The sequence below is a fragment of the Nematostella vectensis genome, chromosome 12 (genome assembly GCF_932526225.1).
Source record: "Nematostella vectensis chromosome 12, jaNemVect1.1, whole genome shotgun sequence".
Taxonomy (NCBI): Eukaryota; Metazoa; Cnidaria; class Anthozoa; order Actiniaria; family Edwardsiidae; genus Nematostella; species Nematostella vectensis.
In genome coordinates this window covers 11,772,311-11,790,170 of record NC_064045.1, presented here as the reverse complement: position 1 = coordinate 11,790,170, position 17,860 = coordinate 11,772,311, and the positions used below count along the sequence as shown (strand labels likewise).

General features: G+C 42.7%; 2 protein-coding genes and 1 long non-coding RNA gene across 8 annotated transcripts in view; 2 read left to right on the top strand and 1 right to left on the bottom strand.

Annotated features, from left to right (window-relative positions):
- LOC116603955 overlaps positions 1–17,262 on the top strand; it is a 45,189-nt gene extending 27,927 nt beyond the window's left edge. Inside the window, exon 13 of the mRNA XM_048719605.1 lies at positions 15,502–17,262. The gene's annotated coding sequence lies outside the window, so the exon portion shown is untranslated. The remainder of the gene's footprint in view (positions 1–15,501) is intronic.
- LOC116605277 lies at positions 1,072–17,262 on the top strand. Of its 6 annotated transcripts, none has more exons than XM_048719591.1 (12): positions 1,072–1,222; positions 3,075–3,255; positions 4,330–4,548; positions 5,695–5,806; positions 6,079–6,266; positions 7,078–7,383; positions 8,536–9,051; positions 11,561–11,824; positions 12,418–12,714; positions 13,454–13,723; positions 14,300–14,401; positions 15,400–17,262. In XM_048719591.1, exons 2-12 carry the CDS (start codon positions 3,132–3,134, stop codon positions 15,468–15,470), a joined length of 2,469 nt encoding a protein of 822 aa, XP_048575548.1. In that variant the 5' UTR covers positions 1,072–1,222; positions 3,075–3,131; the 3' UTR covers positions 15,471–17,262. The 6 variants fall into 6 exon arrangements, with proteins under 6 accessions (XP_048575548.1, XP_048575550.1, XP_048575549.1 ...); XM_048719593.1 differs by lacking the exon at positions 1,072–1,222 and adding an exon at positions 1,576–1,714; XM_048719592.1 differs by lacking the exon at positions 1,072–1,222 and adding an exon at positions 1,704–1,804.
- On the bottom strand, positions 10,513–11,026 carry LOC116603918. Its single transcript, XR_004290818.2, has 2 exons — positions 10,741–11,026; positions 10,513–10,597 (listed from the first exon to the last, which is right to left on the bottom strand). It is a non-coding gene; the product is annotated as an uncharacterized LOC116603918 (long non-coding RNA).
- Positions 17,263–17,860: the final 598 nt, after the last annotated feature.

Here is a 17,860-nt window from a genome sequence, read left to right as displayed (position 1 = left end):
GCACCAGTCGGGCCAAGACGGGACGCTAGCACAGTCTATTACCCGTGCAGTTCGGCAACCATGGACAGCTGTTTCGTCCTTATTAGGACTCGTCAGCATGGCATAGCCGGTTTGCCTCAGTTAAACTTCATCGGCAAAAAAACTGCAGGGCGACTTCGACTGGAACGAAGTGCTTTAATCCACAGCTTAGATCCATGTGCGATCTAGAGCTGCGACCAGGCTAGCGTGATGCCAATTGTGCGGATCACGCATGCGACCTTTGCTAGTCTAAAACTCCGTCGGATAGCCAAACTATCTTTGCGAGTATGTATACATAAATGTGGACTTTAAAAGCACACTAGCATACACACATTGGCACCAGTTGGGCCAAGACGGGACGCTAGCACAGTCTATTACCCCTGTAACTTCGTTCGAGTCGAAGTCGCCCTGCAGTTTTAATTAAACAGTCGGATTCCCCTAGTCACTGCCAGTTCTAAGTTGGTTGTTCATTGCCTGCCGAATTGGCCTCGCGACCATAGGTGGGCCAATCCACCAACAGCCCCTTCCCGGGTCCAGCTTCGACCCGGGTGGGCCTCGGCCAGTCCGGGCCGGGTCCACTGGCTTCAAGTCTTAGCCCGACAGACCCAACCCTTAGAGCCAATCCTCTTCCCGAAGTTACGGATCTATTTTGCCGACTTCCCTTACCTACATTGTTCTATCAACCAGAGGCTGCTCACCTTGGAGACCTGCTGCGGTTATGAGTACGACCGGACACGAAAATCAATGTCTTCCCCGAATTTTTAAGGGCCGTCGAGAGCGCACCGGACACCACAAGAAGTGTGGTGCTTTACCGAGCATTACACCCTATCTCCAGGCAAGCTGATTTCAGGGTGAAAGCTAATTGGTTACGCTAGAAATCCCCCATTGTGATTGGTCAGCCTATAGTTCATGCAAACTGATTGGTTACTACACTACAATTGCCCCATTGTGATTGGTCTCTATAAAGTTCATATTTCCTCATAGGTTCCATGGGTATCCAGAGTATTTTTAAAGGATGTAATAATTTCTTTCTTAAGGGTGTAATATTTTCTTTTTTAAGGTTGCAGTATTGTCCTTTTGGACCACCTCTCTTCATATCTATTGAAACAGGAAAGCATATATATTTTTGCTCTCTTGATACAGTGAGTGGAACCTGGATTTAACGATATGCCTCGGAAGAAAGAAAATATATCGTAAAATCGAGGTATCGTATCAACTTTTACACAATAATAATATTGTAACAGTTTCTGTAAGACTGTACAGTTACTCTCTGTTAGACTGTAATCTGCAAAATCGATTAACTTGTACGTGTGTGTTGAGTTTTTCTCATTTTGTTGATAGACTGTATATCGTTTTATCTATGTTTGTATTTTTAAAAGCGGTTTGAAGAATAAAAAAAAAAAGAAATCAAATAAATCAAGGCAAGGCGCATGAAACCGCCAAAATAACTCCAAACTGCAAATAACCTAATTTAAATGAACATAGAAGCCTAAAACCTGGAGTAATATCCAGTTTGTGAGACTGGTTGACCCCATTGTTACCCCCCTGAAATCCAACAAATAGAGAACAATGCTTCCACCATCTACACCTTAGACAATACATTTACTTGGCATGATCAAATCCCAACGGGTAGAATGTCAGTGACACAAAGGGCAGCGACGGTAAAAATTACCAGAGTGGAAATCCTTTACAGCAGGTAACATACAACTTAGACAAAAACTTTCATGGAAGAAAGATGTGAAAAAAAACTTCAAATGAATTGGAAGGGAAGACGATTTTTTAGAAGGTCAGTGCTGGCCCACATTTTATGGTGCAAAAAGTTCACTTAATGAAGAGTAGTGTCAAGTGACTTGCATTGTAAATAATCTTCCCTGAAGATTAGTCTATCAAATTCCTGTTGATTTGTAATTGTTGTTGATGTCTATAGAACAATCTCTTGATCAAAATAAGTGTCATGTGACCTCAATTGTAAAGTTCGCCATTTAAAATTAATCCTATTATTTCTGTTTTGTTTATTCGTAATTCTTAAAAGTTATTTGTATTTCGTTTTGTAAGATTTCTCCTCCCCTTCGATGTTAGGGGCAGTGCAGGAGTTTAAGTTTTACACGGATAGTTTTTCTCATTTTTAATTCATTTTTCCACGAATCATCAGATTTACTAAAATTCGAAGATTAGACCTTCGAAGTAATAGACCTCTGTGATAAAAACCCGCTTGTTAGAAATTTTCTCAAGTCTGGCAAAACGGGTTCTTATATTTTGAGGTACGAGTTACTAACAATTAAGGCAAAATAGGTTTCTTATTAGGTTCTTATTTTTTGTTGCTTAATCAAGAGTAGGATTCATAATTAAGTGTGACTGGGTATATAGCCATTTTGCTATAGAGATGTTAAAACAGTAATCTTATCTTTATGGAAGAGCAAAGTGTTTAGCCATTTTGCTATAGAGATACCCTACTCTATATGTATGTTAAAACAGTAATCTTTATGGGAGAGCGAAGTGTTTAGCCATTTTTCTATAGAGATACCCTACTGTATATGTATGTTAAAACTGTAATCTTATCTTTATGGGAGAGCAAAGTGTTTAGCAAATTTACATTTCAAAGCCCCAAATTTGTTTCATTTTTCATGGAATAATCCAAAATTTCTGCCTATAGGTTCTTAAATCACTAGGTTCTTACACGAAGGTTTTTACTCTGTTAGCTTCTTTTTCTCATATGACTGTCTTAATTTAGTATGTACATTTAAAATATATTTTATTGCCTAAATTCTTAATAAAATCACTCTTACCGTTTCTTTTTGTTGTCGCAAATAACTTTCTGTCAAATCTCAGCGATTTCCGCTGGGACTCAACCCCTTAGGGACACGGTAAGAGTTTCATTTTTTTAAAGAATTAAGGCAATAAAATTATTTTTAAATGTATATACTAAATGAAGACATCTAGTTAGCTGGAGCTGCCTGTGCATAGACGAATGCAAAGAAGACAAACTGCTTTTAAATGTCTGATCAAAGATCAAAGAATAATTCCATGTTGAAAGATTATTCTAATTTTTCTGTCAGGTCAGGTTTTTAGAGCCGCTGTGAGTCTCTAATGGGAGAAGTATACATCTTTAAAAGATGACGCTACGTAGACATATGGCCGCTTTTCAAGGGAACAAATACGATATTCTCCTCGTGTCTATTTTCATTTCCACCGTCGCCATAGCAACAGTTGAAGGCATTCCCCAACTGTTCGCTCCTGGTAAGTTTTTTTTCTGTTTGATTCCATTTAAAAATCAATTAATCTTGTTTTAAAAACCGTAGTTTTTCTAGCTCGCTCGGTCATTTCCTTATTAGGCATCACATACCATATTTGGGAGTCGGCTTCAATAATTTTTTCGCTTTTGTATCACCTTAGAACTTTGTAATTCGAGAATGTCCACGTAGACTTGCAGGAATTTGTGTTTACTACGATTTTCCTGGCAGCGACAGTGCTGAATAACGTATGCGCATGCACGTGTTCTTGCGAAAACAAACAAAATTGCAGTGTTGAATCGTTCGAGTAAAGGTACGAAAGGCTGACTTCTGTCGACTCACTGTACAGCATTAAAACTATACTGTACAAAAGATGACAGATTTGTTTGATAATGAGGGAGTCATAAAGAAAATTATAGCCTTGTTTTGTCTAGTTTTCTTAGCATTTGTCAAAATGTTACAGTTTGCCTGTAAAACATCGCCAATTTCAAAACAAAAAGGCTGGTTTAACCGCGCAGTACTAGAACTAGTCACGTTTTTCAGCACTGTCGCTGGCAGCATTTTATGGAGCCTAGTCCCTAACGTTTTAGAGAATCACAGGTGTCCCGCGCGCTCGCCCCAGGCTCTTTTAGACCAATTAGAAAAACGACAGCCATTATTTACCACAGTCCCCGCAGGGGAAATCTGGGAATTCCGGGGGGTTGTTTTTCTATACAAAAGTTAAGGGGTTAATGAGGATATAGCAAGTCCTAGGTGTTTTTGTCGGGTTTCCTGTGTGCTCGCAGAAGACCGCGAGAAGACGTGGGATCTGGGACTAGAGGTTAGTACGTCATGCACAAACTCCCTTACCCTAAACCTACATGAAGTACTATGGTGTATTACATGACGTAAAGACCGTTCGGGTTGAGGGTTCCTGTGACGTGACAATTTCGATAACTTACCACAGGAAAACCAATCATAACGCCTGCGACTAGCTTGGATATATCGTATGGGTGCGCGAATTTTATTTCTCATCTTCATACCTATTACTGCGTTAATAGTGACAATGGACTTTTTCATTTCGTCTTTCTATACGCCACAGGAGTAACACGCCAGCACGGGGTTTATATAGAGAAGTGGGAAGGAGTTGATTCATATGAAATTGAGAATCTACTAAAGGACCCACGCTACCCCAACCTTCCTACATGGCGCGGTTACGCATCTGCCTTTACGCAACCGGCAAACTGGGGCGAAAATTTCGGGACCCGGATCAGAACCTACTTTGTACCGCAACAGAGTGGGCCCCACGTATTCTATATCTGTAAGTCACTCAATAAACTGATTTTGATCTGAGTAAGACGAACGAATGGTATAACCTGTGTGGGAATCTCTTGAATAGCTGCGATAGATTTTGCAAAATCAGGCTTGGGGATCGGTTGTTTACCATTTAATCGGAAATTCCGTAATAAGGAATAAGATCCCAGTTTTTCCGGTATGCCATGGTAAGAAAAAGTTTCCTATATTCCAGTTATTCCGGGGCAACTTGTGTATCATTTGCTTGATGAACTGAGCCTGCGTGAACTGTAAACCGTTAGGCCCCCTTGAGAAAACAATCCAAGTATAACACCCGTATAACCGATATACTGGCCCGAGCGCCCGAATAAAATAACTACCGAATATCAGGGGCTCATAAGTAGGGGCAATCAACTTCCCCACATTCTGGTACTATATAGGTGTCACGGTGTCACGGCGTTTCCTAGGATCAGGCTATTTTTAGACGTGCGTATGAGCCAATCAGATTCGACCTTTGTGTTGACGTTTTGGCTGAGCTCAACTGCACGCGCAGTCTCAAAAAAGAGACCAAAAAGCTATGTTCTCTCTTCGGTACTTTGACTTTTGTTGCTCTCTTCTTTAATATAAATCCAACCCTACCTACGACTTTGAATTCTAAATTACAATGATGGATAAAAAAATATTCTTCCTCACTGAAATTTGCGCGTACAACCTCACGTCCCTCGCGCGCACCGGACAACGTCAACGTAGCTGATTGGCCCGTTCGTGCGCGAGCTTCTAAAAATAGCCTGATCCTGGGAAACGCCGTGACACTTATAATACAGATGATTACCCCTACATATGAGCCCCTGCGAATACCCATAACTACCCAAAAGACCGCCCTGAAATACCCTATATTTAATGCCCCGAGCTGTCTCAACCGCCCCGCCGATAAGTTGATCATTTCTTATTGTATGATCGTAATGTGATTTCATTTTTCAATTTGATACCTATGACTGCGCCCTCATCATCACCCCTTCTGATCAAATCTTGCCTACGCTATTAAAAACTATGATCTTACCTCATCCTAAAGCACCGCAGGCTACAGCACATGGATTCTTGAGGTAACTTTACTTAAAACAGTTTGTATACTCTAACAACTTCGTACTGACACACCAAAATTTCTATCATTTAGCCGCTAACAATCAGGGAGAATTGTACTTGAGCACAGATGAGATGCCTGAACACAAAAGTATGATTGCAAGTATATCTGGTTTAAGACGTTCAGATCCTAATGAATTTGAAAAGTAAGTAAGTTAGAAGAAACTCAGCAGGGTTTTCGTGTTGCTCGTGTTTCAAAGGACAAACTTTTATTGGTTTTATTGATATCCTTTGAAACCTGAAACCTCCATTACTTATAACTTACCCTCCCGCAGTACAAAGCATAGCGACTTTCTTGTTATAGCATGTCATTACTATCACAGGAGGGGAGGGGGTGGCGTCACAACAGCCCCCCTATCCCCCCCCTCACTGCCACTGTTCTATGTATCTAACCACTAACTTTTCTACATGCTAAAAGGTACTCGGAACAACGGTCTTGGCCGGCACAGCTTACTGAAGGAAAGTATTACTACATGGAGATATTAATGAAAGAATACTTTAGTGATGACCATTTAGTGGTGGCTGTAAAGACCCCTGATGGCAAATTCTACGCACCCATCCCCTCCCAGTTTTTATGGACAACATACTTATCATCATCATCATCAGGTATGTCTATCTGGCTTGTGTGTCTTTCCCGCAGACCCTCTGTCTTTTTGTCCCACTGTCCCTCTGTCCTTCTTTCCCTCTGTCCTTTTGTCCCTCTGTCCTTCTGTCCCTCTGTCTTTTTGTCCCTCTGTCTTTTTGTCCTTCTGTCTTTTTGTCCTTCTGTACCTCTGTCTTTTTGTCCCTCTGTCCTTTTGTTTCTGTCTTTTTGTCCCTCTGTCCTTTTGTCCCTCTGTCCTTCTGTCCCTCTGTCCTTTTGTCTCTCTGTCCTTTTGTCCCTCTGTCCTTTTGTCACTCTGTCGTTTTGTCCCACTGTATTTTTGTCCCTCTGTCCTTTTGTCCCTCTGTCCTTCTGTCCCTCTGTCCTTTTGTCCCTCTGTCCTTCTGTCCCTGTGTCTTTTTGTCCATCATCTGTCCTTCTGTCCCTCTGTCTTTTTGTCCCTCTGTCCTTCTGTCCCTCTGTCTTTTTGTTCCTCTGTCCTTTTGTCCCTCTTTCCTTGTGTCCCTCTGTCTTTTTGTCCCTCTGTCCTTCTGTCCCTCTGTCCTTCTGTCCCTCTGTCCTTCTATCCCTCTGTCCTTCTGTCCATCTGTCCTTCTATCCGTCCTGCCCCTCCTTCTCTCTGTCCCTGGGTCTGAAATGTAAAAAAAAATTCATCCTTGAGCTGAGAGTTTTTCTGTTCGTACGTCCGTCTGTCCCTCTGTCTGGAGGCGTTAATCATAAAATTCAACCTGGGTTGCTCTTTTTTCCCAGTCTGTCTGTTTCTCCTAATTCCAGTTTTGTTTACTCATCTCTACTACCTTCATTCCCTGAAAGCATATAGCCACACATCACAGTTGCACCTAATGAAGATAGCGGCCCGAGCAGGAGCGAGAGCGGGGGCTCATGCTGGGGAGTCAGCAGCTTCTCATTCAGGGGCTCGTGCTGGAGCCGCAGCCGGAGCAGCAGCAGGAGCAGAAGGAGGAGCGAAGGCTGGGGCCGAGGCAGCCGCGAAAGCAGCAAGGATAGTAATGAATAAAGCTATCAGCCTTGCTCTAAAAGCGTACACAGGACCTGGTCACGTGATCAATATTCATTTGAATAAGAATGGAGTGACATCTACACAAACGGTGGCATCGCAGAGTAAGTGTTAATAAATGAAAAAAGAGAGTGAGTGAATGGTTGAGTGGATGGGTGGGTGGATGAGTGTGTGAGTAATTGATTTATTTATTTATTTATTTATAGGGAGTGGGTAAGTGAGTTATTGTGAGTGGATGAGTGAGCTAGTGAGTGAGCTAGTGAGTGAGTGAGTGAGTGAGTGAGTGAGTGAGTGAGCGAGCGAGCGAGTGCGTGAGTGGGGGGTTGAGTGGGTGGTTGAGTGAGTAAGTGGTTGAGTGAGTAAGTGGGTGTGTGTGTGATTGCGTGAGTGAGTGCTTGATGAGCGCGTGAGTGCGTGCGTAAGTGGATGAGTGAGTGACCGAGCGAGTGGGTAAGTGAGTGAGTGATTGCGTGAGCACCTGAGTGAGTGAGCGATTGAGCAGGTGGGTGGTTGAGATAGTGAGTGGGTGGGTGGGTGGGTGAGTGATTGCGTGAGCGCGTGAGTTGGTGAGTGAGTGCGTGCGTGAGTGAGTGAGCGATTAAGCAGGTTGAGATAGTGAGTGGGTGGGTGGGTGGATGAGTGTGTGAGTAATTGATTTATTTATTTATAGGGAGTGGGTAAGTGAGTTATTGTGAGTGGATGAGTGAGCTAGTGAATGAGTGAGTGAGTGAGTGAGTGAGTGAGTGAGTGAGTGAGTGATCGAGTGAGCGAGCGAGCGAGTGCGTGAGTGGGGGGTTGAGTGGGTGGTTGAGTGAGTAAGTGGTTGAGTGAGTAAGTGGGTGTGTGTGTGATTGCGTGAGTGAGTGCTTGATGAGCGCGTGAGTGCGTGCGTAAGTGGATGAGTGAGTGACCGAGCGAGTGCGTGCGTGAGTGAGTGAGCGATTGAGCAGGTGGGTGGTTGAGATAGTGAGTGGGTGGGTGGGTGGGTGAGTGATTGCGTGAGCGCGTGAGTTGGTGAGTGAGTGCGTGCGTGAGTGAGTGAGCGATTGAGCAGGTTGAGATAGTGAGTGGGTGGGTGGGTGAGTGCGTGAGTGATGTTAATGCGCTTTCTTTATATGATAGGACAAGTTTAAAAAACCAACTTGCATTATAAAAGGGATCACTCCGCCCCCTTATTTGCATATTAATCATTTTCCAAGATGGCCACTTAATATGCTCAATTACATTTGTCTAAATTTTGCCTGAATATTTTTAAGGCGGTCCCCAAACCGTCGGGGGAACTTCTTCTGGAACATCTACCGGGGGGCTAACGACAGCAGCCGGTGGCAGCACGGCAGCATCTTCATCGGGTGCCATGGTTGGTGCAACAACTGGGAGCGCAAGTAGTGCTGGGGCTTCAGCAGGTGGTGGGGGAGGGGTCGGTACCACTGACGGATCTACAGGAGCTGCAAGAGGAGGAGGAGGGGGAACAAGCACTAGTACAGGAAGCTCCGGAAGCACTGGTACATCGACGGTAACTTCCGGTGGAGGTATTTTCACAAGTGGATCGTCCAGTGGTTCTTCTCAATCTGGCGCTTCCGGCGGTAAGACGATTTTCAAAGCCATTCTTCCGGATGGAACTGTCAAAGAAGGGATGTTGTACGCAGGAATGGAGGGCAATGAAAACGAGGCAGTTTCCCAAGTGAAAGATTTCGTGTACCAACCTAAAGCTGGTGAAGACCCTGATGAGATGGCCAGGAAATTTGTGCATCATCTTGGCATGGCGAAAAAAAGTACGGAGACCATATTGGTTTTGCCATTATGAATCTTATGAATGAATTTTACTTAAAATATATGAATTAAGGTCCGTGCAAACAGCACCATTGCTGGCGAGAACAGTCGCATTGCTCCGTAGCTGTCTGTACACCATATCTGATGTCTCTACACCATGTTAGGTAGTGCTCGAAGTAGTCGCTAATATTTTCTTTGTCTTGCGGACAGTCGAGCGATACCTGCCATCAATGCTAGCCGATGTTAGCAATGATTGCATGGTGTTTTACTGACCTATTAACTTACCTAGAGCTAGCTAAATGACCTAGACTTAGCTAACTGACCTAGACCTAGCTGACTTACCTAGACCCAGCTAACTGACCTAGACCTAGCTGACTTACCTAGACCCAGCTAACTGACCTAGACCTAGCTGACTTACCTAGACCCAGCTAACTCACCTAGACCTAGCTAGCTGACCTAGACCCAGCTAACTGACCTAGACCCAGCTAACTGACCTAGACCTAGCTAGCTGACCTAGACCCAGCTAACTGACCTAGACTTAGCTAACTGACCTAGACCTAGCTAACTGACCTAGACCTAGCTAACTGACCTAGACCTAGCTAACTGACCTAGACCTAGTTAACTTATGTAGACCTAGTTAACTGACCTAGACCAAGTTAACTTACCTAGACCTAGCTAACTTACCTAGACCTAGCTAACTTACCTAGACCCAGCTAACTGACCTAGACCCAGCTAACTGACCTAGACTTAGCTAACTGACCTAGACCTAGCTAACTGACCTAGACCTAGCTAACTGACCTAGACCTAGCTAACTGACCTAGACCTAGTTAACTTATGTAGACCTAGTTAACTGACCTAGACCTAGTTAACTTACCTAGACCTGACTAACTTACCTAGACCTAGCTAACTTACCTAGACCCAGCTAACTGACCTAGACCCAGCTAACTGACCTAGACCTAGCTAGCTGACCTAGACTTAGCTGACTGACTAGACCCAGCTAACTGACCTAGACGCGGCTAACTGACCTAGACCCAGCTAACTTACCTAGATCCGGCAAACTGACCTAGATCCGGCTAACTGACCTAGACCCATAGCTAACTTACCTAGACCCAGCTAACTGACATAGACCCAGCTAACTTACCTAGTCCTAGCTAACTGATCGACAGACACTTAACCCTTTCGGCGCTGGAAATTCACGTGCGTTTTGCGGGGTAAAAGCCCAAGAAATCGTAAACAACCCGCGAAAGCTCGGACAAGTGACGAAGCGTATGCTTCGTACGCACAAATTGGTGACAACAAAGCATTGTCTCATAGCACCTGTAGAAATGAATCTAATAGATTCCCGCAGTTATAGGAGAGAAATGGCAATGGGCCCTGTACTATTCTTTCATTTTGTAAGGAGAAAAAATTAAAACAAAAAGATAGAAAGAATAAATTTAACGCGGAGCAAACATGGAGATTCATTCAAGTGTGGCAAGGATATTTATATTTGCAGCTTGCATTTTGTCGGCGAAAATGGCCCCACAGCAGATGATCCTGATCCTATATCTGAAGATGTCAGTAAAGGAAGGTTAAGTTATTTATTTTTGGTTTAATTAGTCCCCGAAGGCAAACATAGTGTTATTTTCATAGTTTGAAAAACGAAGTTTAAAGCGAAAGGCGTCTTTTAGCGTAGGACAGAGAAAATATACCTTCACAAAACAGCAGCGAAAACCCTGATAAAACTCGTTGCCAGACTAGTTAAAAACATGCAGCGGCTTGGGCATTATTAGATTTCAGGTCGTCGGTGGTTGAAGATCGCGACGATTTTCTTTTTTCCCGCCGAAAACGAGTTGCTGCTTGATGATGTGTTTTTCGAGTGGACAAAAAAATGTCTTTGCTGCACTTGAATGAGCCTTGAATGAGGTCTTCAGCCACTGATTACCTCTAATCTATTAAGGCTCTATGTTCTTGTTCAGATTTATCCGACTGGCGATGAAGTCGGTTTTCGTTGTTGTTCTGTGGGCAAATTCTCTCTACGCTAAAAGACGCCTTTCGCTTGAAATTCCGTTCAAACTATGAAAATGACACTAGTGTTAGCCGTCGGGAACTAAAGTAAACCAAAAATAAATAAATTACCCTTCCTTGATTGATTGACTGACATCTGAAGGTATAAGGTGGTGCTATTTTCGCCGACAAAATACGAGCTGCAAATCCTTGCCACACTTGAATGAATCTCCGTATTCTCATAACTGCAGGAATCTAGATTCATTTCTACAGGTGCCATAAGACAATGCTGTCACCATTTTGTTCGTGCGAAGCATACGCACCTGTCCGAACTTTCGCGGGTTGTTTACGATTTGTTGGATTTTGACCCCGCAAAACGCACGTGACTTCATCGCCGAAAGGGTGAATTTGACCTATTGAATAATAGACTGACAGGATTTTGAGCGACCGACCGACCAACTGACTAACTTGGCTGGTTTGTTGATCAAAATCATTTAAAATTTATTTTTTGAAATTGCATTTCAGTTGTTATCGGGGCCAAATACACGGTCCATTCTACGGATATACCCGCGAAACAACCAGACTCGTCGCTCAATCACTGTCTTAAGTCCAAGGGGAGTCAAATGATCGTAGATAGTGGCTGCCAATATTTCATCATCCGCGAGGGGCACGCTCTAAAGCCATCTAAGGAAATCTTGTCGCTAGAATCATCTTGCACCCCTGGATATTTCGTAGTACAAAGGAATTTTAGGTTCTACTTGGAAAAGAATGATGGCACCGATCGATTTAGTAAGTTGTGACATTTTTACTTGCCCCAAGTAATCACTTGACTTTTTAATGGCAAATTCAAGCCAAAAATAAACACAGAAACGGCGCCGGCCACCAGAGAGCGAAGAAAAAAAAATGTCAATGTAAATAAGCCCCTTTTGACATAGAAACTTTCTTGTTGTTGTAATTTTGCCGCCAAAAGCCGGAGCGCGCGCGGGTTTGCCACAAAAAAGTCACGTGATTTCTTAGTGCAAATCGTGCAAATTGCCACAGTGACACAAGTCAAACTAAAAACTATCAAATACTATCAAATTGCATTGTGAACATACATGAATAAGAGCCTAACATAAGATTTTAACCTAAGCAACAGGCCCTGCTATTTCTTATTTGAGGACGGTTATTTCATTTTATACTTCTATTCAACTTCATCTTTTAGCCGCCAGTTCTTCTTCATCTTGCAAAATCACAAGTATTTGAAAATTCCAGTTTTCATTGGATGATTTGGGCAGCCTTTGCTACTTTGTGTTTAGTTGGCTATTTCAAAATTTCTTCATTTATTTTGTTCACCAATTAAGAGATTCTTAAAATATTTCTTCCGTTTCTTTCTCTTGTAGAACGCCAAGCAACCTTAAAGGCACAAAAGATTGTGGCGAACTACTTTTCTTTTCTCCTGATGACCAAAGATCACGACATGTGGTTCCTCTGTGAGACGCCTAAAAAAACGAATAAGTGGGTTGAAACCAAGCTCACATTTGCTCAAACGTCTGAAAAGTTTAAAGACAGATGCTCGTTCAACTTTTTCCCATTACCAGTAGGTCAAAATGACATGGCCAATTGTTATGATGTACTTGACGTAACAGGACCCAAAATCCCCGGTCATCAGTTAAAACAAGCAGCGACTGAAGCTAAAGGTATGTTCTCACATAACACCACAGGTAGCCCAACCCTGCTGATCACTATGCATGATTCAAATGGCTAAACACACACAAAGGCTAGAGACGTCATTGTGACGAATCTTTGCATGCCTAGTCTGAACACAGGCTATGGGATAGTATCAGTGGCCCACTGGCTGGATTAACTGGAGCTTTGTGGTCTGAAAAGAATTCTGCCTTTTTTTGTAAGCGCTGGTTATTGTGGTTGTTATTTTGCCGCTAAAAGCCCGAGCGCGCGATTTTGCCACCCTATTATGTGAATAGAAACAAATAGAGGTAAAGTAACACTGAGTGTGAGAACTGAATTAAGCCTGGGTTTGTTTTTATTTGCGGCTATGATTATTCATTTGATACCCATGAAGCACTACGGCTTACGATATACACAGATTCTTTTAGTGCAAGCTTATTTGGACTAAGTTTATATTCGCTTTCCGCGTGTGCAGAATATCAGTTGTGTTCCAAACTGTTACAGTAGATGCGAAGCGGGAAAAGTTCAAATACGTAAAAATTGAAAATCTGAACAAAGCTAACAACCCTGACCTGGATTCGAGCCCAGGATAGATTGTAATTTTATCCGAAACCTTGGTTATTGTTTAACTTAGATAAAACTCAGGTTGGCTAAATCCGTGACCAGTGCTTTGAGGAAGCGCGTAGGACTGAGCTTCAGTGAAGCGGGATCAATTTCACTCACAGACAGTATCATCATTTTTTTTTTCAGAAATGTGTGTCGCCATTGAATTTAAGAACACAAAGTTAATCACCTTCAAACTTATAACCGATGTCAACGACAAAGAGTACTTGGTATCAGAAGGAGTCTTCAAGCTGAGAGTGATCGTCAAACGCCCTGAGCTTCACCCACAGGTGTTATTTAAGACAGAAGATCCGAAAGGAGAAAGACGGATTCTTCTAAACGGAGACAAGACGATTGCAGTGGTGCCAAAAGAGCAATGTGACGACTATCTGAGTGTCGAGGTGACCTCGAAAAAGGGTAATACATATATACAGTAAAACAGGTTATATATATCAGCTCGCAAAATTTCGTGGCATTTGACGAATTTTTGGCTTGCTCCAGGAGCCATTTATGAAAAATCCAAGATGGTCGCCATCTAGTCACGTGACCTCGTTTCCATGGTTCCCAAATTATGTCATTTTCCAAGACACACCCACTGGTTTTGTTTCGTGTACCTATGTTCAAAACTCTTTATGGTACTCAATCAAGTATATGATTTTACATCTGGGAGCTTTTTTGAGTCATGCCTTAGCTCTTAGATGTTGTTTTTCACGTAACCGTAATTGTACGAGTAAGCGCTTCCCGCATTAAAAAGCGCATCCCCCGAATAAGCGCTTCGCCTAAGCGCCTATACTATGACGGTATAATGTAGCTGCTTTTATTATAAAATGTGTTGATTCTTTTTATTTAGGATTCGAGTAGTGTAAGTCGCTACTGAAATGTACATCGAATTTGCATATTTGGTGTGGCTATAAAAGTTTCCCCACACATGTCTACTTCAGAATTTTTAAAGGTCATATACTTGCAAATCTGAAGATTTTGTTTATGTCTCAGCGACATTCTCAAAGCCTGAGAAGGAAGGCAGTGTGCATTATCATTACCACTACCACCCTGCAGTGGCGCCCAGTCCTTCTCCGCCTCCGTCACAGCAAACTGGTAAATAGGTTTAGGACGTTTTGTGATCAACTTTAGTAATTTACTCTCGGTCTAACGACTGTTTATTTTGTGTCAGGATAATATTTATGTACACCAGATTTACGTTAAACTATGAAAACGCTCACTAGTGATGGGCTACTGTGTTTTACGCTCCTTGTGATGGGCTACCTGTTTTGTACGCTCACTGGTGATGGACTTCCTGTGTTGTATGCCCCTAGTGATGGGCTACCTGTGTTGCATGCACTTAAAGATGGTTGTACGCTCCTAGTCATGGGTTTGAGCTATCTGCGTTGTACGCTTGTTGTGATGGGCTACGTGTGTGGCTACCTGTTTTGTACACTCACTGGTGACGGGCTACCTGTGTTGTATGCCCCTCGTGATGGGCTACCTGTTTTGTTTGCTCACTGGTGACGGGCTACCTGTGTTGTATGCCCCTAGTGATGGGCTACCTGTGTTGCATGCACCTAAAGATGGTTGTACGCTCCTAGTCATGGGATTGAGCTATCTGTGTTGTACGCTTCTTGTGATGGGCTACGTGTGTGGCTACCTGTTTTGTACGCTTACTGTGTTGTACGCTTCTTGTGATGGGCCACGTGTGTGGCTACCTGTTTTGTACGCTCACTGTGTTGTACGCTTCTTGTGATGGGCCACGTGTGTGGCTACCTGTTTTGTACACTCACTGGTGACGGGCTACCTGTGTTGTATGCCCCTAGTGATGGGCTACCTGTGTTGCATGCACCTAAAGATGGTTGTACGCTCCTAGTCATGGCCTTGAGCTATCTGCGTTGTACGCTTCTTGTGATGGGCTACGTGTGTGGCTACCTGTTTTGTACGCTCCTAGTGGTGGGTTACCTGTATTGTACGCCCATAGTGATAGGCTACCTGTTTTGTACCCTCCTAATGGCTCCTGATTAGCTTAGCTACGGATGTATAATGTAGTTCGCTACTAGGATGCAGACCGAATTCGCATAAATATCGATACTATGTTTGGTTTTCAGCATGTTCTCCGGCCTGCCAGCCCACTTCAACTTGCCTCCCGTCATGCCCTTCGGCCTGCTGTAGTGCATAGTCCAAGAGACTCATCTTATTTGCACGTGGAAATATATAGCCATATGATATTATATATTTTATCCCTCTAGAGACCACCACATTTTCACGAACAGTTCTCAAATCAAACATAGTTGATTTACATAGTTGCGCTACATATCTACAGTTTAGTTTTTTGACGTCATTAGCATGCATGCGTACAGAAATCAAAATCATCCCACATGGATCTAGTTCTGTCTTTTTCTAAATTTCCCTCATCATTAATGCATAAGAGAAATTTAGAAACGAAATTACCCTCATCATTTATACATGAGGGAAATCCTTCATCATTAATGCATGAGGGAAATTTAGGATCATCTATTGTTTTCGAGGGAATTTCGCTAGTAATCGTCCCTCAGAGAACAAAAGAATCCGAGGTGATCATGGTATTATAAGTGTAATACCATGATCACCTCGGATTCTTTTGTTTTCTGAAAATGTGGTGGTCTCAAGGGGGATAAAAAGAACAATGCGTATGCAAAGCCCTGATCCATTGAACTGTGTTTGCTTATCCAACCTAATATTACTCGTAGTTTCGAGTTTATTTCCTCGGTGATCATGGTATTACAAACTTTTAGCATGGCATCTCGGGGAATTTAGTGATTAAATGTCCCCTCAACTTCGGGATGACTTGTTAATTAGGGGCTGAATTGAGTCTGACAGGGGCTAAACATGCGCCCTCTGGGTCATTTTTAAGTGGGCTGAATTAAAAGTAGGTCGTTTTGAAATTGTGCTGAATTGGATTAAAAGAGGGCCAAATTGATTTTTTTAGAGGGGCTATTTTTATGGGGGCTGATTTTTTGCTGGGCCATTTTAGCACCACCAATTTACAAAACAGCCCCCCTCTTTTCCATATCAGCACATAAGATGAGCTGAATTGGCCCCACTTAAGTAGTCTAGTAGTTTGTAGCAAAGTAATGAACAGGCGCGTACCTAGGATTGGCTGAGGGGGGGGGGGGGGGCGGTCATACGTAAAATGGAAAAAGCCTAGTGTTTGAACATTCCTAATAAGAAATGACCCACTTTTTGGCCGCCAAGAGGTGAGCGCGCACCCTGCGCCCCCCCCCCCCCTGTGTACGCGCCTGATGCAGAAGTTCTGCAACTCTCACCATTGCATAATTTCTAATACATCAAAATTCAAAATATTAACATATTAAGTGATATTAATTATTCATATCGGGCGTGTCCTGAGAAAAAAACAGGTTGGGTCCAACATATTTACTGACCTAGGAATGGTTTTCTTACATTCCAAAGCTATTCCTGAGCTCCGTAAAATAGCCAATCTAAATACACACAAAAGTTATAACACTTTTCTTAACTATTCCACTAGTCAAATTAGTCTCCCCACGTGATTTCACATTTTTGCAAATGAGCATGGTGTTGTCCCGACCCGTAGGAATCCCCCATGGACACGCACTTAAATACGGTTTAATGGGAATACGAGGATTTTAGGGTACACGAGGATCGTATTTCATTCGCACGAGTGCTTTAAAGCCCTGTGCAAACTTCGCCAGCATTCAGCACCTGCCAGCATTGCTGGCGAATTTTCGCTTGACTGACTATAGGACAAAGGAAATGTCAAAAAAGGAAATGGATTTTCTGACATTTCCTTTGTCTTGTGGTCAGTCGAGCAAGAATTGGCAGGTGCTGGCGCAGTTTGCACAGGGCTCTACACACTCGTTATTCGGTTATTCTCTTGTTCTCTTCCCTCTCACTCTGATGCAATTGTATTTTGATACATATATACAAAATAAAGTGCTCTGGAAAGACCCAAACCCGCGTGATAGTTTTCTCTAGTTTTAGATGTATGCCGATTATAGAATGGACATTAATGATGATGGTAATATTTACAGAAAGAGAAATCGTTTATCTTTTAATTCAAGATCACTTGACAGTAAAAAAAAATCACTTTTTAGAGACGCACCAGTAGAAAAGTGATAGGGGGATTTTATCTGCACAATTTTTTTTCTAAATTTTTTCCTTGCGCCAATATCCCCCCCCCCCCGCCCACCCCTCTCCCCCCATTGCTTTTCTACTGGTCCTTCCCTTCCCTGGGCCCGACTAGCGGCTCATGATACCCATGGTGGATTTACATCCAGTTCTATATCATATGGTGTAGCTGAACTCAGTTCATATAATATCCGTGATAACAGGGTCTAAATGGGGTAAACCGACTTGCGTCAAACGGCTTAAAAATTAACTGACTACCGACAAAACATGAAAAAATCTAGTGATTAACGACAAAAAAATATTTGCCGACTGATAACATTTTATCATTTCCTGTATTTTTAATCTTTACTTCCATCGACAATCTACTTAAATTCGTGCATTTCAGAATTATGCATTATGCATTATGTATTTCCTGTTGCATCA